Source organism: Punica granatum, chromosome 4 (genome assembly GCF_007655135.1).
Source record: "Punica granatum isolate Tunisia-2019 chromosome 4, ASM765513v2, whole genome shotgun sequence".
Classification (NCBI taxonomy): Eukaryota; Viridiplantae; Streptophyta; class Magnoliopsida; order Myrtales; family Lythraceae; genus Punica; species Punica granatum.
The window spans coordinates 29427090-29448147 of record NC_045130.1 but is presented as its reverse complement, the minus strand read 5'-3'; the positions used below and the strand labels follow the sequence as shown (position 1 = coordinate 29448147).

At 38.6% G+C, this 21058-nt stretch overlaps 1 protein-coding gene, 2 long non-coding RNA genes and 1 pseudogene across 3 annotated transcripts; 2 read left to right on the top strand and 2 right to left on the bottom strand.

The window, feature by feature from the left end:
- The first annotated feature begins 3022 nt into the window (after window positions 1-3022).
- Window positions 3023-5403, top strand: LOC116203698. Its single transcript, XR_004156295.1, has 3 exons — window positions 3023-4274; window positions 4364-4828; window positions 4932-5403. It is a non-coding gene; the product is annotated as an uncharacterized LOC116203698 (long non-coding RNA).
- Window positions 5404-6893: 1490 nt separating this feature from the next.
- LOC116204303 (G-type lectin S-receptor-like serine/threonine-protein kinase At1g11280) lies at window positions 6894-9576 on the top strand. Its single transcript, XM_031536394.1, is given in 7 exon segments — window positions 6894-7112; window positions 8179-8338; window positions 8422-8634; window positions 8733-8780; window positions 8783-8969; window positions 9045-9195; window positions 9277-9576. Coding segments are annotated over 7 exon segments (1278 nt in total).
- Window positions 9577-14047: 4471 nt separating this feature from the next.
- Window positions 14048-17078, bottom strand: LOC116203695. Its single transcript, XR_004156293.1, has 3 exons — window positions 16787-17078; window positions 15599-15662; window positions 14048-14366 (listed from the first exon to the last, which is right to left on the bottom strand). It is a non-coding gene; the product is annotated as an uncharacterized LOC116203695 (long non-coding RNA).
- A 1304-nt stretch (window positions 17079-18382) lies between these two features.
- On the bottom strand, window positions 18383-18991 carry LOC116204301 (annotated as a pseudogene).
- Window positions 18992-21058: the final 2067 nt, after the last annotated feature.

The following is a 21058-nucleotide window of genomic DNA, read 5'->3' as shown; positions in this document are numbered from 1 at the left end:
GCCTTCAGTCAATTCATCGGTCTAACTCATCAATCCCAACCCCAATAAAACATAGCAACGCTCTCAAAAGCTCAGGGTCAGCTTAACAACCAGAGAACTTTCAGCAACTCGTTTCTCAATGAGACTGAGCTGCGTGTAACATAAACATGAACCGAAGCCTACTCGATCGAATAAGGAACTTACGTAAGACCCGTGTCATACTAATATTACAAAGACCGATGATAAACAAGGATTGATAATTTCATATATTCATTTACGCAAATAAGCATGTACACATCAAAGTCAAACATATATTAACTACATAAGATTAAAACAAACACTATGAAAAACAAAAACAGAGCAGCATTAGTTTTCTGAAATTAATAGAAAATAGAAAATTCAAACATACCGTTCTATGATGAAGCGCCCTTTTTTTGCAGCTCAAGCAAGAAAAATGCCTGTTCTTTCTTTTCCTTTTCGTCATATTGAAACGGTTTCGCATCATTGAAATTTCCTGATAAACACTCCAACTAGACCAGGGGCGAAGCCAGTGTGTTAGCAGGGGGGGACAATTGCCCCTCCTGAACTTTTATTTTTTTTTCAATTTTACCCCAAAAGTATGAATTTTTCTATGTAAAATTTGTATTTTGCCCCCTTGAACTTTAAATTTTTGAAATTTTACCCTAAAAGTATCAGTTTGCCTCCACCCTTGAATAAAAATTCTGGCTTCGCCCCTGAACTAGACAATTGGTATAACTTCGATTTTAAAACTTGCATATATTCTAGTATAAGGATATGTAATCAAAGTTGAATTATTTGTTAAATAAAATAAAAACTTAAAAAAGTTAGAACTAGTTTATTGGTCATAGAAGCTTAACAAGGGGTCAAGGAATTGATAATGTTTTATGTTCATAATCATAATTAGTTGTTTGAGAAAAGCAATTTCCTTCAAAAAGTGAATCCCCGAATCATGCGAACCTCTCTGCCACAAGGAATTGTGCAAATAGGAGGAATTAGCATCTCTCTAATTGTTTTTATCTGATCCAAAAAGTAAAATAACATAAAGTGCAGCTCCAGATGCCATACCATGTTTGCGGGAATCAGTTTCTCCCGAATTCCTCCGATAGTTGCTCATCATAATTCTACGGATGCTTGATACTCAAGACATCCTCGAAATATGGTTTCTTCATGTGGTTGCTTGCTTCTCTTTTCGGTGCTTTTTCAGCCACCATGTTGTATTCCGCTGTACAACATCACCTCGTCGAAACCGCTCCTTCGGAATGAAACTCTCATATCCCCGAGCGGGATCTTTGAGATGGGGTTATTCCAGGCTAACGGCTCTGACAACATGTTCGTCAGGATCTGGTAAAAGAACTAACCTTCCTCCGCAATTTTTTGGGTGGCCAACAGAGAGAACCCGCTTTCCTGCATGGACTGCCTTGCAAGCTTAATGATAGGTGCCGAGCAGAACTTGAAGCTCATCGGTAGGCAAAATAGTACTAGACGGTCAACAACCAATGTTTCCAGCCAGTCAGATGAGTCTTTCGCTGTTCATTTGGATAATGGAAATTTTGCATTAATTGATGCAAGATCAGGAAATTATACTTGGGAGAGCTTTCACGTTCCTTGTGACACTCTTCTTCCTGGAATGAAGATCGGAATCAACACCAAAGCCAAAGACCAACGCTACTTGGTTTCATGGAAGAATGCTGCTGACCCATCCCATGGAGATTTTGCCTTCAGAGTTACTAGTGAGACACCGACCCAACCGTTCATTTGGCATGGCTCGTCTCCTTACTTGCGAGGCGGACAGTGAGATAAATCAAAGTTCATGGGGGTTCCTAACATGGATGGAGGATACACTAATGGTTACACTATTGAACAAGATACAAAACGGGAAACAGTATTTTTCTCCTTCGACACTCCTAATATTTCCTTGCTGTGTTATTTTACCATGTCATCAGACGGAATACTCAACCAAAATTATTGGGATGACGGAGCGAGAGAATGGGTTAGGAGTCAGGAATCACCAGCTAATCAGTGCGAGATCTATGGAGCCTACGGTCCTCATGGGGTTTGCAATCCATTGACATCTCCGATCTGCCATTGCTTAACGGGGTTTAGACCAAAGTCATACGATGAATGGAACAAAGGGAACTGGACTGGAGGGTGTGTGATAGAATCAGAACTGAACTGTCAAAGGAACGCAAGTTCATCGATCAGAAGAAAGCAAGATGTTTTTCTTCAAATGAGTCGAGTGAAACTCCCTGATTTCTTGGAGCTACTATCTGATGAAAAGGGTGTTGAAGGATGCAGATTGCAGAGGCTTGTGCCAGAGCAACTGCTCTTGCTGGGCTTATTCTTTTGTGAGTGGCATAGGATGCATGGTCTGGACTAAAGATCTCATGGATATGGAACAATTCAGCGATTCTCAAGAAGATCTATATCTCAGGCTGTCCGATATAGAATCAGGTAGTAAAACAGTAGAAAGTGAATTATTTTAGAATTTCTATTTGCAGGTGTCTAATTCCAAGTAAAAACTGTCAGTTTGGTCCTTAAAAGATGTGTTGGCCATCACTTTACTCCCCGAAAGATTTTGCCATCAAAATTGTCCTTGAAAGTTCATTCCGTCAGACAAAATAATCCCCCGTTAGTTGACTGTTACAAATTGCTGAGGTGGCATGTAACACCATCAAATTAATTCTTAAAAAATAATTTTAAAAAAAAGATAGAAAAGTTTTTTCTCCCTTGAATGCGCAGCGCAGGAGGTCGGCGGTGGCCGCTGGCAAACTTCCTCCACAGTTAATCACCTATCTCTTTCTCATTTCCTCTTATTATTATTATTATTATTATTTTTATTTTTACTGGTGATCAATGGTGAGAGAAAAAGGAGAGTCATAAAGCAAAACATACATCAGTTTTTCCTCTAACTGTTCTCCCAATCATTGACCATCGCGTATTCCTGCAAACCTTAGTCCGAGCTGCTTCTTCAGACTATAATTCGCTCTCATTCGGTTGATGGTCGCCGAGTCTTCAATGTCCATCACATTTCCCAATTAACAGGAAGGCGAGCTGGGTGTTGGAGTCGGCCCTGGTCATATCAAGCTCTCTCTTGGTTCCTTCCCAATCAAACTTTCTTTCTTTTGGTGCTCCTCCTATACCCTTTGATCGCTTTCCAAACGTTTCGGGCTTCTAAGGCACGCCACTGGTCCTCTGGTTCAAGGGTTTCCACCAGAGAGTTTCTACTGAGAGAGAGAGAGAGAGAGAGAGAGAGAGAGCAGGGGAGGTGCTGGCCAGGAGGGTCCCCCTCCGGTCTACCCCTCTTCTGTGTGTTAAAAAATAATGTGTTAGTCATTTTATTGATCTTTTTAAGAAATAATTTGATGGCGTTACATGCTACCTCGGCAATTTGTAACGGCCAACTAAAGGGGGACTATTTTATCTTGCGGAATGAACATTCAAGGACCATTGTGTTGGCAAAACTCTTTTGGGGACTAAAGTGATGGCCGACAAATCTTTTGAGGACCAAACTGACAGTTTGCTCTAATATCTTCTTCACTCTTAGGTACATTATCGCGAGCACAAAAATTTGCCATGGGCTCTACAACTACAACTAGCTTCATCCTGTTAGGACGGGTTGCATGCTGTCTATGGTGGAGAAGAGCAAAACAACACGTTATATATTGTGACTGAGTTATGACAAAGAAATACGTGCATAATGGTTTGTAGTATTATCTACTTGGCTTTGCTATTGTTGCTTTATGGATGTAACTTCCTATGTTTCTACAAGGAACTTATTTTTAAGCCATCATTTTGCAAATATATCCCATCTCTAGGAACCTTATTCAGGATTCCAGGGCTCGTTTATTCATCAGATGGGATTGACACCCAAGGAGGTGCACCCCAGATCTTCAACTTTCATAACATATAAGCTGCTACGAATAATTTCGGCATCATCAATAAACTTGGGCAAGGCGGTTTTGGTCCCGTCTACAAGTTATAGTGCAATTGTTTGCTATCAAAAGTAGAAATAAATAGCAGAAACGTCAAATCATCTGTTGATAACACTAAATCTGTTATTTTGGGAAAGTTGCAGGATGGGAAGGATGTCGTAGTAAAAAGACTTTCTAGCAGCTCGGGGCAAGGCACGGAGGAGTTCAAGAATGAGATCATGTTAATATCGAAGCTTCAACATAGAAACCTTGTCAAGCTTTTGGGTTACTGCATTGAAGGAGACGAAAAGATTTTAGTATAGGAGTACTTGTCAAACAAAAGTTTGGATACTTTCCTCTATGGTATGTATTTCATATCATAGCATTTGTAATCTGTTTTTGATTTCAGAATATCATCGAGAAAGTAAATGATGCTCTTTACATTTTCATAGATTCAAAGAGGAAGGCAGAGCTCAACTGGGAAACACGCCTTCACATCATCAAGGGTGTTGCAAGGGGCCTTCTTTATCTACACTGTGATTCTTGCCTGCGAGTCATACACAGATCTGAAAGCAAGCAACATTCTCCTTGATGGAAACATTAATCCGAGTATTTCAGACTTTGGGTTGGTGCGCATGTTTCATAGTACAAAAGATCTAGTGAACACTCGGAGGGTTGTGGGAACGCTGTAAGGATGACTTTGGTCTTCCCATGAACCTAGTAACAAGTTACATATCACAGTATGAGTGACTTTTCTTGAAATACAGGGGATATATGGCTCCTGAGTATGCTATGGGTGGGATATTTTCTGAGAAGTCCGATGTCTACAGCTTCGGAGTTTTGCTGTTACAGATTGTTAGCAGCTGCAAGAACATGAGCTTTTACTACCTCGGCGAGCACCTCAACTTCCTGCTTACGTAAGTCCGAGATCGTGACTCGTTTGTATTCAACATTTCTTCCGTAACTGCTAATTGATGAATGCTTGATTTATAATTGATGAACGCTTTATTTGTTGCAAAGGCATGGAAATTTTCGGAGGAAGTTAGGGGACTGGAGTTGATCAATGAAGCAATACTGGTGGATTCTGCCTTATTATCATTAGAGGTAATGAAGAAAATGCATACAGATTGGGCTTCTATTCGTCCAGTACCATGCTGCAGATAGACCAAACATGTCCTCAGTTGTTTCTGATGCTGAGGGGTGAATCTGATCCTGCACAACCGAAAGATCCCATGTTTACCTTTCAAAGCACCCCTGAACATAAAAATCCACTACAACATGACAGCATATTGTCCATAAACACGGTCACCAACTCCTCACTAGTTGAGGGACGATAGATTATTGGTAAGTTTCGATTGCCTTTTATTGGTCTGTAATTGTCGAACAAACTCGTTTGCTGTAGGGTCATACAAAATGGTAATGCAAGAATTATGGCTGACCTAGAAATAGAAGGATTCCTGTGCCATCACTGATTTTGTAATTGCATATTCCGTCTGTCCTCTTACCAACCGATTTCTTCTGTTGGTGAAATGCTGTTTTCTTGTAGTTATATTATTAGTCTTTTTCTCTGGGTGGATATGTACATCTGTATTCCCCAATTGAATACAATAACAAGTTATCAAGATTAACCGCTAGTTATAAGAACTTGCTTTACACCAAGTAACTTCATAATCTTATTGAACAATCTAAAATTCACGTTTGGTTTCGGCTTTTTCCTCAACAATGACAATGTTTTGTATTCCTCTGTTCAGATGCCATTGCTGCACAGAAATCTCAAGCCCATGTTACTCTCTCACTCTTCTTTCACTAAGAAGGTAAAAATCACGCCGAAGATCCAATTAACTTGAGTCAGACTGCAAGCAAGAACTAATTATAGAAACATCAGCATTAACATCTTTGAGCCTCGTATGTCCATGCACATCTTACTCAGAAACCTGATTTGGAAACTTAACATCTCCAAATTCAGGCAACGTGCTATGCGAGGTATTTCAGTGCTATGTTCTTAGCGAAATACTTGTCAATGCTCGGGCAGTATATCGGGCATGCTGCATGGGTTCAGCCAAGGAAAAGTTCTAATAGTAATGCTTCTACCTGAAGGACCGAAAACCAAGTGTAGTCACGCAAGCAGCCGCTAATCAACAATTGAACAAAGCATCAAGACATTACAAAGCAAATAAGAGTATTGTTAAACGTCTAAGTTCATTCAACAGGGGAGTGGAATAAAAAACAGCAACCTTAATTAGAACCTTTACAGGGCTGACCCAGCTCGATCTTTGAATAGTTGCGACCCATTGGTCTTGATATGGTGCTTATCACAAAAAAAAAAAATCTATGTTGTTTTTTCCTTGGTCCCTGTGGTGCTACGCCGATTCCTTTTACTTCATAAGAAAGAAAACAGAAAAATTCAAGAGCGGCTTTATACAATGCCGTTTTCGCTAATTCTGTGTATTATTGAGTTCCATTCATCGGTCTAAACGGATGAATCAATATCAGCCTCGATAAAGGACACGCGGTGCTTTCAAAAGCTCAGGATCAGTTCGAATATCCAGAGAACTTTGCACATCTCCTTTATGAAATTGAGCTGAAAATCAGGTGTGAACATAAACATGGACCGAAGGCTACTTGATCCAATACGAAACTTACCTAAAACCTGTATTATAGTTATACTAATAAAACACAGACCAACGGAAAACAAGTATACATAAAAAAAAAAACATAAATTCTTAATTGCAGATTATAACAAACACTAAGAAAAAGGGGGAGGGGGAGACCAACATTCGTTTCATGAAATTAATTGAAAATTGACAATTCAAAGCTTACTTTTCTATATTCAGGCGCGCTTTTTTTGGTTTCTGTAGCAGCTCAAGCAAGAGAAGTGCGTCTTCTTTCTTTTCATTTTTGTCAGTAAGCATCGATTGAAATTTCCGTGAAACACCCCCAAGATCTAGACGAGTGATCGGTATAATTTCAATTTTAGAAGTGATGCTCATCAATGAGCAAGACAATACTATATGGTCAACAACCAATGTTTCCAGCCAGTTGGATGAGTCTTTTGCGGTTCTTTTGGATGATGGAAGTTTCGTATTAGTTGATGCAAAATTGGGAAATTATAATTGGGAGAGCTTTGATGATCCTTGTGATACTCTTCTTCCTGGAATGAAGATCGGGATCAATGCCAAAGCCGGAGACCAACACTACCTGGTTTCATGGAAGAATGCCGCTGATCCATCCCATGGAGATTTTGCCTTTGGATTGACTAACGAGACTTCGACCTAAACATTCATTTGGAGTGGCTCGTCCCCTTACCGGCGAGGTGAACAGTCGGACAAATCAAAGTTCATAGGGATTCCAATATGGATGGAGGATACACAAATGGATACACCATCGAAAATGATATAGAACAGGAAACAGTATTTTTCTCCTTTGATGCTCCTAATAGTTCCTTCCTTTCCTTTCTTGTTTTACTATGTCATCAGATGGAATATTCAACCTAAACTATTGGGATGAGGGAGTGAGAGAATGGGTCAGGAGATGGGAAGTACTGGCAAATTGGTGTGAGATCTATGGAGCCTGCGGATCTTACGGGGTTTGCAATTCATTCACATTCCCAATCTGCCATTGCTTCACAGGGTTTAAACCAAAGTCATACGATGATCGGAACAGAGGGAACTGGACCTGAGGGTGCGTGAGAGAATCAGAACTGAACTGTCAAAGGACCACGAGCTCATCTATCAGTAGAAAGCAAGATGTTTTTCTTCAAATGAGCCTACTGAAACTCCCTGATTTCTCAGAACTACTATCTGATGCGAACGTTGTTGTGAGATGTAGAGGCTGGCGCCAGGGCAACTGCTCTTGCTATGCTTATTTTTTGTGAGTGGCATAGGTTGCATGGTTTGGAGTAAAGATCTCATGGATACTCAAGAATTCCGTGATTTTGGAGAAGATCTGTATCTCTGGCTTTCCAATATAGAAAACGAATTATTTTGGAATTGTCGCAACTGTCTAAGTCCAAGTAAAGTCTTCTTCACTCTTAGGTGCATTATCACGATTGCAAAAACTCAGAATTGGCTTTACTACTACAAGTAGCATTGTCCTTCTGGGAGCGGTAGTCTATGATCTATGGAGGAGCAGAGCAAAACAACACAGTATGATGACTAAGTTATGGCACCAATATTTGTAAATATATTGCTCAGCTTTCCATTATTGCTCTACAGATCAATTTACCTTCCCTATGTTTTTCCTTGAACTCAAATTCATAATCTCACAGTTTGCAAATCCATCTCCAGGAACCTTTCTCGTCTGCTCATCGGATGTGATTGATTCCCAAGGAGGTGCACCACAGATCGATTTTCATAGCATATTAGTTGGTTCAAAAAATTTCAGCAACATCAATAAACTTGGGCAAGGCGGTTTTGGTCCTGTGTATAAGCTGTGGTACACTCACTACATATGTATTAATAAATAGTAGAAACGTCGAATTTTATTGATAACATTGTAAATCTTTTTATTTAGGGAAAGTTGCAGAATGGGAAGGATGTCGCAGTGAAAAGACTTTCTAGTAGCTCAGGACAAGGCACAGAGGAGTTCAAGAATGAGATCATGTTAATATCGAAGCTTCAACATAGAAATCTTGTCAAGCTCTTTGGTTACTGCATTGAAGGAGACGAAAAGATTTTAGCATACAACTATTTTTCAAACAACAGTTGGGATACTTTTCTCTTTGGTATTTATTTTGTATCACAGCATATATATCTTTTGCAATCTATTTCGGAGTTAAGATTATCTTGCAGAAGGTAAATGACGCTCCTTACATTTACACAGATCCAAAGAGGGAGGCAAAACTCAGTTGGGAAGCATGCCTTCACATCATCGAGGTGTGGCAAGAGGCCTTCTTTATCTCCACCGTTATTCTTGCCTGAGGGTCATATACCGAGATATGAAAGCAGGCAACATTCTTCTTGGCGAAAACATGAATCCGCATATCTCGGACTTTGGGTTGGCGCGCATGTTTCATGGCACACAGGATGTAGTAAACACTCGGAGGGTCGTGGGAACGCTGTAAGGATGACTTTCGCTATCCCTTGAACCTAACAAATATATATCACAGTATGAGTGACTGTTCTTTAAATGCAGGGGATATATGGCGCCTGAGTATGCCATGGGTGGGATATTTTCCGTGAAGTCTGATGTGTACAGCTTCGGAGTTTTGATGTTAGAGACTGTTGGCAGCAGCAAGAGCACAAGCTTTTACTGCCGCGGAGAGCACCTCTATCTTCTTTCTTATGTAAGTCTGAGTTCTTGCCTTGTTCGTATTCAACCTTTATTCTGCAGTTGCTGATAAATGAATGCTTGATTTGTTCTGAAGGCGTGGACAATTTGGAAGGAAGATAGAGGATTGGAGTTGATTGAAGAAGCAATACTGGTGGATTCTGCTTCATCGACATTAGTGGTAATGAAGAAATACATACAGATTGGGCTTCTTTGTGTCCAGGACCATGCTGCAGATATACAGAACATGTCCTCGGCTGTTCTGATGGCAAGTGGTGAATCTGATTCTGCACAACAGAAAGAACCCATGTTTACATTTCAAAGCACGCCTGAACATCAAATTCCTCTTCCAGGTACTTTGCCGCGGCAATTTTGGATCTTGCCACCACAAAAGTAACAGAAACGATTTCCTCAATTTGTGCCATCACTAAACTCCCAAAAAACTACAACATAAATACATTGCATTGGACACTAATCAAAATATAAATAAAAATCACAAAAATAAAATAAAATAAATCAAAAGGGAAGAAACTTGGGTTGCCTTCCAAGAAGCGCCAGGTTTAAAGTCGAAGGCTCGACTTTGCAGAATTCTCGAGGTTGCACCATTTTTATCGAGGAGGTGATCCTCTCGATCCTAATAAAACCATCTTCACTTCGATTGCCACCTTAGCTCCTTCTTTAGTCTGAGGACTCTCTCTTTGAGTTCTTCGTATAGCCACTTCAATACAATTTTCATCCATACTGCCCATTCCTTAAATTCTTGTTTCCCCTCTGGAGGAAAACAAATTTTAATTAGTTTTGGTAAATAGAAAATTTCTCGAATCCCAAATTGAGTCATCACCCTTGGTGTAGTTTGTGTGGGTTCGAGCTATTAAAGTACAACAATAAAATCAACATCTCCATTCGTTAATTCAGGGACTAAGAGAACTTCAGGTGGAACTTCCGGGTTCTTACATTTAGAGTTGGATGGACAAAGATCCTGGCATTGAGTCGTAGGTCTCATGCTCTACGGTGCTTGCAGCCGGATGTTCCTCTAATTGTCCAGTTTGCACCATGATTTTGTGGCTTCTTCCGTAGCCTTTTCCTTCAAGTCAACTTCATTGTCACTTGGCAAGGCATCCTAGAATCCTGAGTTCAAAGCATGGGCTAATTGCCCTAGTGGGTTCTCAATATTTCGAATGTCCACTACTTGAGAGCCAACTTGATTTTCTACATTCCAAAGGGATGTGGCGTGTTCCAGCAAGAGAGCATCAGTCTTAGAAATGTATTGAAATAAAATTTCTTCGATACTCAGCTTTTTGTCTTGCATCGTGAGACTTGGTTGCGATTGAAATTCATGTGAATGACTCCACCAGCCCGAATTGTATGTGTTGGAATATTGGTATGTCAGGCATTGCTCAATTGCATGCTAGTCTCCACAAAAATCACAACTGATAGATGGACTCTCAAATGTAATTGCCTCCACGCTTGGCCTTATCGACTTCGTTAGTCATTGATAATTTCTCGATGCCATCATCTAAGAGGAAAAATAAGAAAAAGAACTGGACCAAAGAGTTAAAATAAAATAAGAATATGAACTAAAAGTGACTACTTGATCCTAATATGAGCAATAAGCAAAGGATCGATCCCCAGCAATGACGCCAAAAATCTGTCGCGATAAATATAATCGATTTGCGCAAGTGCACGTATCGAACAAGTAATAAAGAGTGAGTATAGTATCGTTCCCATGAGGACTGATCTAGACTTTTGCTAAGTACCGAAATTTGAATAATCGGCTTTTATTTAGACAATTGATTTCTAAGTTTTTTTTTTAACTAAAACTAAGAAAAAGTATGAAATTGATAAAAACAAGAATCCTAATGGTGATAAGATGCCTAAAGCATACAACTTCCCCTAGGGCTATTCCTAATCTGATCACCTATTTCACTTACTATTGAATGATTGACTCTCTTTGTTAACCTAGGATTTTCTATCTTCTTGCACGTCTTGCGATAATCACGAGAATGAATCCTCATGTATCAAATCAACTACACTATTCCTAGGCAACCAACTAGTGATGACTTATTAAGACCGAACCCTAATTGCCTACCTGAAGCGATTGATTATTCCTAATCCTCTCAAAAATTAATCTCATTTTCCAACTTGAATTAATCTTAGGCTATCCTATCCTGAAGCTAAACTTAGAATCTGTTTCCCAAGTTTATCTAAGTTGCTAGAACAATCTCATTGGAGGCCAAACAATCAAATAACATTAAGAACAAAATAAATTAATCACGATCAATCAATCAATAAGCAAAGAAGCAAGATCACATATTAAGATTAAACTCTAGGTTCCATTGATACCCTAATAAAAATAGATTTAGCTCATGATAATGGAGTTCAACAACCAAGAATTGAAAGAAAACATAATGGAACGCAAGAATAAAGAAGAATTGAAAGAAAACACGGCCAATCTTGGACTCAGGTTGTCTCCGTATTCTCCTTGGTCTCTGGATGCTCTCCACATTTACTCTTTTCCCGATGTCGATCACCTCTTCACATTCAGCCAAAAACCTTTAAATACCCCCAAAAGAATCCCAAGAAATTCTCCATAATATCTCGAACTCTAATTTCTTAAAATGCCAATTTAATTTCATAATTTGAAATAAAAGCTATCCCTAATATATTATTTTCTAGACTTGGTCCACAGGGTATCCTATTGCATAATACTTCCAAAGATGTCACATACCCAAAGTAGCCTAAAATACTCAAGAGAAACGAGATATGCACTCAACTCATATTGCTGCGACAAAACAACAATATTGCCACAACAATTTCATCTGATTCGGTTGAACAAAATTGTTACGGCAATTACAGGATTTTACCACAACAATAAATATCGAGATGACTCCACGCATTCTCCTTGCATCCCGAACCTCAAACTTAGTCCTCGAATTCCTCATAGCTCCATAATCATCCCCAAAACACAAAATTTGACATCAATAGCAAATATTGACATTAAATTCTCGAAAACTAACAAGGGATGGTAAAAAAGTACCTATCTCTACTAAATCCAAACTAACACTAAAATTACTAAAAACTAACCTAAGACATGACTAACTCAAAGTCCTAGCATACAAATTATCTCAAAATGTGGTAATTTAACTCGGTTTTCACCGAGTTATCAAACAACAACTCTCTGTTATGCATATTCACAGGTATATTCAATATATTCAGTTCATTTTTTTATTTGATGACATATGATGAATCTTCAGTATATAAAAAAGTAAAAGAAAAGAAAACAAAAGAAAAGATTGGAGAGACTCAACTCTTCAATCTTCCTATTGAATGTAAAAGGAAAATAACCGTCTCTCATTCCTTCGTTCTCCTTTTCCCCTTCTCCTCTCGCAATAGGAGAAGAAAGAACACGGTCACAACGTGCTCAAACGATTTCAATGACCCAGGTTCTTTTATTTCTACCCAAAAAAGAGAGTTTTATTCTTCTTCTTCTTCTTCTTTTCTGATTTTTGTTTTTCTGCCTAAGTGTTTCAAAGTTGTAAATAACTTGATTAACTTCAAATGATATGATTAGGGCTAATCCCAATTTACTCATTTATCATGGTAAATAACAATTAATAGACTGAACATTCATTTCATAAATTTGAATAATTTTGTTAAGTTATCGATGATCTTTTCGTGCAATTTTAATAATTTCCATCCCAACATTCCACTGCTATCATGATAAATATATATATATATATATTTAAAATATTATCAATACTGGAAACTTCTATCAATGACCATATTTGAAGGAAAATTTTCCAATATTATACAATTCTTTATGTAAAACCTGAAGGACATGTAGAGATTAGATTTAACCTCTATCCCTGTGTATTAACTTAATTGCTATATTTTTATATTTAATTACATAAAAAATGAATAAAAGTTTCTCGCACGTGCACGTGAATACCTAAGGGTAAAATAAAAAAGTGATGGGTCACCCTTCAGGCCACTTAAATGGAAAGGCCTTAGAACTAAGAAATGGGCCGAACCAAACAGGACCCAATAAGAATGGCCCAAGAACCTAGATATCGGGGGTCTCCCATCCCATATACAGGGCATAGATATCAGCCACCCCTGTTTTTTAAACAATATCAGTGAGCAAAATTAGTGGACCGAATATATTCTTTGTTTAATATAAACATATATAATAAAAAATATATTTTCATGCAAAAAAAAGAAGAAGGGATCTTCAGTATTTATATACAACAATAAATTGTAAAGCAGAAAACTATATATGAAATTTGCGTTAACGGATTATTGATACAATTTGTTTGCAGGCCAAAGTCTTCAGAGATTAATTTCCATTGGCTTATATCGTTTAGCGTGGGAGTTGATCTGCATATATAGGCTATGAGTGATTTATTTTCTATTGGCCATTAATTTGAAAGTAGACGACCATCACCATGATCATCAACCAAATTCCTATGTATTGACATTCTGATTACTCTAGCCGATAGAACGCCTAGCCAGCTCAATGATTTGATTCAAGGAGACGACGAGGGGTGGAAGTTCACTTAGATTATGCTGTGAAGTTTGGATGTCATGCTCTGTCATGAATTCATCGTTAGCAGAAGAAAAGGGATGTAAGGATTGTCTTGCAGAAAGGTTCCATTATTAATGCATTATTGCCGTTTTCTCCTTAAGCATTTCGTTGCCCCGAGAAAGGCTGGTAACCCATCTGCTTGTATTGCATATGACATAGTCCAGGATCCAATAGTCATGTGGGTTGTAGTTGTTACACTGGCCGCTCTCTCTTGACCTGTCACGACCCGAAATTTCGATAGAGTTTTTCCTAAATTTCATCGAATCCATTATCACCATAAAAATTTTCACATAAAAATTTACTTCTCATAAATTTCCAAAGTATACAACCAATCCATCATAACTGTTCATATAAAATCTGCTTTCCATAACTCTCAAAAGCATATAACTACTACAACTGCTCTCACATATATATTTATATAAGTACGATTTTTGCAAAGCTACATTGCTAAACCAGCTAGACAAAAGTTTCAGGTCGTAACATTCTCAAGTCCATTATTCTGTACAAAAAGGATATCTATCAAATGGCTAAGGTTCCTACCTAGTCCTCCAAGCTGATCCCCGATATCAAAAAGTGATTTATCCGAGCCATCGGAAGCTTATCTGGAAAAATGTATGCAGAGTGTGAGCTGCATCTCAGTGAATACTAAATTCCAAAGCAAAATGAATTATGATAAAATAAATATTTAATTGCAAACAATTTAATATTCAAATAATTAATACAATCACATCCAATTCAACTATCAACTCATCGCACCCATATACGGTATATATATATATATATATACTATATTAATAATTACATCCAAATAGTAATTAAATTTAAGTCCTACTAACAAATTCACGCAACTCTTCCAACCATTTATCTAACATCCAAACTCACATAGACATCAAATATCCATTCATTAGCAATCCATAGCAACACACCACACAATAACTTGACAGATCAACTTTAGAAACAACACGGATTTCACAGAATAACTTCAGACAATCTCAACAATCATCATATTTACAGCAATCCAACCAAACAAACAACATACAACACAACCAAACTAATATAGCCATAGGGTTGCATTCCCTCGCAACAGAGTTGTGACGGTACCGTTACCCCGCACTTCTCGCTCACATCATTCTCAACTCCCAATATCCATCTCTCATAAGCGGGGGCCGCCTATTAACCTCTGGCGGTAAGAGTTGACCTTCATTTATATTCCGCTGGTCCAGCGGCCGATCATGCCCTTACTTATATTCCGCTGGGTCCAGCGGCCGATCAGGCCCCTATTTGTATTCCGCCGGGTCCAGCGGCCGATCAGGTCCCTATTTGTATTCCGCCGGGTTTGGCGGCCGATCAAGTCCCTATTTATATTTCGCCGGGTTTGGCGGCCGATCAGGCCCTATTTGTATTCCGCTGGGTCCAGCGGCCGATCTGGCCCATTTTGTAATCCGCCGGGTCCAGCGGTCCCATGGCTATAGTCAAACCACAATCACAATCACGATCAATTGTAGCCATACCATCTCACATCATACTTTATTATACCCAAGCATAATCCCAATCACATCACAATGGCAGCACATTACCATCACATATCTCATACACAACTAATAAACACAATCACAACACATTATCTCAAATCAAAGTGAAACATACAAGACAATACCTCTCAAATTCCATCACGGAACATAGCACGACCAATTTCTTAATCTAACTACCACAATACTCATCTTAACAATGTATATAATTAGAACACATCATTTCACAAAGGACTAGATTATTCACATGACCTACATATATATATATATATATATATCATTTCACGATGGAATAGAGTACTCACCAAACACCCAAAATGATTCATCAAACTTGACTTTCAGGATGCATAATATTGGTGTCCTCAGCCCCTATCAATTGCAAGCATGACAGGAAAACATCATATCTCATATAATTCTATCCACATATATATATATATATATATATATATATATAGCATGCCTAACCATTTGAAATTCTAAAGAGATGAGAGATTCAAACCCATTTGCTCTTAAATTCTAAGCACTCATACAGCTATAATGGTCGATCATATAATCAATAAAAAGTCAACCAATCAAAAGGTATATTAAAGCGGCAAATTCTTCTTTATAAACTTAACAACCTAATCCTTATAATTCAACAAACTAAAATCATATAAACTCACACAAGTTAAAATAGAAGTCTTAAGCTTAGGAACTTATTACAATCACTTCCAATCGTTCTACCTCGATTCCATCCTTTAATAAGCTTTAAACTCATAGATTACTCAAGTAATCAAACAAATAAATCCTTTTAAACTTAACACATTCTTCAATATCCAACTTGGCATGTTTATCCCGTCACAATTAAGCAAAAATCCTAATTCACTAAAATTAGTAAGGCAAGACCATCCTGAATCCCTAGTAGCCATAAAAGAAGAGAAATACACACTTTTCACGTTAAAAGAAAATATGTTTCTTCTTGTAGATTTAGCTAGTAAATAATTCTTGCAAAACGTAACAATAATAACTTGTGATTTAAACTCACATAAAACCAATACTCAAAGAAAACTCAATCACATGAAAAGAAGAACCGCCATTTACCACATCTCACATGATCCATTCAAACTCTACCATACTATCAAGCAACTATGTCCATCTTCTGCTTCAATATCTGCACATCACCCCTCCCTCAATTCTCTTTTCAATCTTTTCTCCCACTGTCACTCTTCATACTGTATTATACTCTAATCCATAATTTGAACTAAATTCAACTTGAAAATAAAACTCTCATAAATTATACAAAGAACTTATAAAAATAGCATTCAAGTAAATTCACAAACTCATGTAAAGTATGATATACCTAGGCAATTTAATTCCGAACAAAGCTGGACCGAAACAAAAATATCCCTGAGAGACCTCAATTTATCACAAGAGATACATATAGGCAAAGCAAAGGTTAAACAATATAAATAATACAATCAATCTCACATGCTCAAACATATCTGTTAACTTACCCAATTATAAGCTTAAACTCTTCCTCTTAGTGCTCCCCCATTTCCCCCTACTCACTCAACTCTCAATCTGCTGCCCTGCCCCAATTATCCACTCGATTATTCCTTCCTCCTCCCTGGGCTCAGCTCTATTACGAGCTCTATGCTCGTTTCTTCCCCCTAGAGGCCCCCTCTGAATCCATCTTCCTCTAGCTTGCTCTCGTATGCTCTCTTTCTCCCTCTGTTGTCCTCTGTTCCTTCTTCAATTTTTTTTCCCAGCCCGAAAAACAGAGCAAACAGGAAAGGAAAGGAACAAAAGAAAAAGGAAGAAATATATGGCGGTGGAAATGCAATGGCAGGGGAAATGAGGCCACGTGGGCCCTTCCACCCCTTTCTTTTTCTTTTTTTTTTCCCTGACCTGATGCTCCAGTAATATGTACGTAATATATATATATATATATATAAACATGTACATACATACATATACTATTTGAAATAAAAATAAATGTCAGGTCTCACATCTTGACCGATTGTTATTTTGCCCGAAACATGTTTCTTGCACATTTTACATTACGGTCAGGGAAGTCTTCACATTCATATATGTACTTGATTTGCAGATTTACGAATCGGTTAACGAACTAGACCAATTTTGTAGTTGCAAATTTGAGCATGGTCACATGTAATTAATTCCATTGAATAACAAAACTTATTTCCATGAGCTCAAATTTACGCAAAAGTTGTTTGATTAATGACGGACTCCGTCCTAGCGCCCACTGAGTAGGCCAACAAGGCATGCGTCCACTCTAACTAAATAAGGTTCATGTGCTGGCCTAAGCGAGAAATAATATCTATCTCTTATAATATATATTTTCATAATATATTTTGGGAAGATCACATCAAATATATGTGGAATATATCAAATATCCCAAATATCTCGGGGTCCAATCACCTCATACCCCTCCTATATAAACCCTAGAAGGTATGTTATTTAATTCCAAACAATATTATACAATCTCAGACATAGATTTGACTTAAGCATAAGAAATTTCGGGAAAACTGATGCGGCAGAAGACGTGACAAATTGGTATCCACGCATAGCATGTGCACTTCCCTTGGATCGTTACCTTAGGCTCTAACACCAACTGACGCAGCGTAACTAAAGAACAATTGTAATCTGTTGATTTGTGCACGAATACCAGAAAATAATCTTCTATAACATGTTGATTTTACGAATACCATGGAATAGACATCAAATTCTTTGATTCAATCAATGCCGAATTTGGAAAAATAGAGAAAATATTCTCTCGAAATTTTATTCATTCAAAAACTATTATCTTTAGCTCTAGGGCTTACAACGCTTAAATATGCTTAAACGAAATTATAAAAAATGAAACATAATTATAACGAAGTAAATAAACTATTTTGTAAAATAAACTATTGCTTAAAAATTGTAAAAACGCCCAAATGACATAAAATTGACTATTTGAGGCCCTAAAATTTCTCGTTTGGCTATGGAGGTCGTTTCCCTTGAGACAGGGTCGTCAGAACTTGTTTTTCTCAAGATACCGATTTGCCACATTTTCTGCCACATCGTTCTCCCCTGGGTGGAGAGAATTCGCCCTAGGAGTCCAAAGATAAAGTTGCGTTCAGTTGCCCATTGAGGTACCCATGATAGACATAACCTCCGAAAGCCTCGATCCGTTTCCATTCTTTGGCCCATACAGGCTTGTGGTCCCTTCACATCTCAATTGCTTTCCCTAGGCGAAATAGGACTGCTCTACAATCTCCAGCGTTAGCCATCACTAGTAATCTCCCCTTGATTGTTGTTGCCAATGCTGTTGTTTCAGAAGCGAGGGTTGCATCTAATGAGCATGCTTCGACAAAGGCAGCATCCGTTTGTAAGAAGGCAGAAGAAATGACATTCTCAATCTCATGAGGAAAGTCTTTGTCTTCAAGAATGATCCTCAACAAGTGACAGCAGGCAAAATCAACAGCATGCTTTCCCCCATGCCCAACGAAAACCCCATAGAAGGTATTAGGTCCACCGCTTAGATTCTCGAATCCATAATCATGCGCAAAATTATCCACACAAACATACACGTTTTCCATACTTGACCGGAAACCGATGTCAGCCCATGCTCCAGAATGCATGATTGAAAAAAATCCTGACTCAAAATACTTTGTCGCAGTGATTGGTTTGATAGAGACATCTGACATCCTCGTTCTCATCTATTGATTCGAGGCATGGTACTTCTCAATTTCCTGATTCAGCCTCACTTCCCTCCCATCTTTTCTTCGCGAGTCCATCCTCTTGTCGATGGTCTCCCAGACTGCATCATTCTCTTTATCGTCCTCATCATACCCAGCAGAAGCAAAGAGACCCACATCATTCCCCTAAAATTCATCGAACTTTTGGTTCTCATCATAACCCTTGTCATCTCCCTCATCTTCCTCCTCCTCCTCATCGAACTCGGGCTCTCCATCGTCTCCTGCTACAAAAAATGCGTCATCAGACGAATCCTCTTCGGAAAACAAAGTTGTGTCCCCTTCAGAATAGGATTCATACTTGACATCATCCAAGTCTGCAGTCGGATTAGGGACTCGGCCGTGCCTCGGGTCGATTGCCTGTCGGGCCTCCATCAACGCCCCCATCCTCTTAGTTAGGCTGTCCAAAACCACGTCCAACTTACGCACCAGTCGGGTATCAATAATTTGCTCGATTATCCGATATACTTCGTCCTCCTCCACAACACGATGTTGATTGAGGTTCTTCGGGGTGGCATCGCTGATCCAAGAGCAAACGCGGCTCTGATATCAACTGACGCAACGGAATTAAAAAACAATTGTCTTTAGCCTTAGGGCTTGCATCGCTTAAATAGGCTTAAACGAAATTATAACAAAGGAAACGAAATTATAACAAAGGAAATAAACTATTCCGTAAAATAAACTATTCCCTAAGAATTGTAAAAATGCTCAAGTAACATAAACTTGACTGTTTGAGGCCCTGAAATTTCCCGTTTGGCTTCGGAGGCCGTTTCCCTCGAACACGATCGTCAGAACCTGTTTTTCTCGAGATACCGATTTGTCACGTCTTCTGCCGCATCATTCTCCTATAGGTAGAGAAAATTCGCTTTCGAATTCATCCTAGGAGTCTGGATATAAAATTGCATTCAATTGGCCATTGAGGTACCTATCATAGACATAACCTCCGGAAGCCCTGATCCGTTTTCGTTCTTTGGCGCATACAGGCTTGTGGTCAATTAATGAGAAATCCACGGGTTTATAAGAGATTGGATTTCACAATCTACCAACTCGATCTTTTGGGTTGGAGATGGATCCAATAACTTATAGTTCAATGGATTTTTATATGGTATCAGAGCGGGTTAAGCTTCCGCGCGCCCGTGTGGGGATTCACACTACAACATGCCAGAGTGTGGAACTTGGGGCCAATGAAGTCCAAGTTCGGAAGTGGAAGCCCGGCTCACAGTTTATTCGACCTCTCTCCCCCGAGTGTGGAAGAGAAAGCCTAGCTCGAGGTAGTTAAGGCCTGAGTTCGGAAGAGAGGAGAACTCAACTCAAGGTAAGTTTATTGAGGGCGAGTGTTTATGTATTCACGCGGCACGTGTAGGTAAATGGTAAGAAAGACCATAGGGTACCACGTGAGAGCGGGTGTTGAGAGAGATTGTCCCACACGGAAAAATTAAAGAAAAATCTACGGGTTTATAAGAGATTGGGTATCACAATCTACCAGCTCGAGCTTTTAGGTTGGAGATGGCTCCAATAATTTATAGCCCAGTGGATTTTTTCATCTAAATTCTACCAGACTTACATGGGTTTGAACTCAACTTTCAACTTAAAAGCTCGAGTTGATAAGTTGTGAGATCCAATCCCATATAAACCACTCTATTTTCTTTTATATTCTTAACACCCGCTGACGCAACGTACACGCAAGTAACCTATCACAGAGCCGTTGATTTGAGCACAAATACCGGAACTACGACCTTTTACTACCTGTTGATTCTAAGAATATCAGAAAATAGGCATCAAACTCGAATCGACTCCGAGATTGGACAAAGTGCACGAAAGCTCTGAACTTTATTGATAAATATGAATTAACTGTTTCAGCCCTAGGGCTTACAAAGCTTAAAAAGGGATTAAGAAAACCTAAATTGCATGAAAAGAAATAAACTTTCCAATAAAATGCCCATTTGAGGTCCTAAACGATGAAATTTGCTTTAAATATCGAAAAATCACAGCAAAGCAATGAGTTTTGCTCTGAAGGCCATTTCCTTTGAG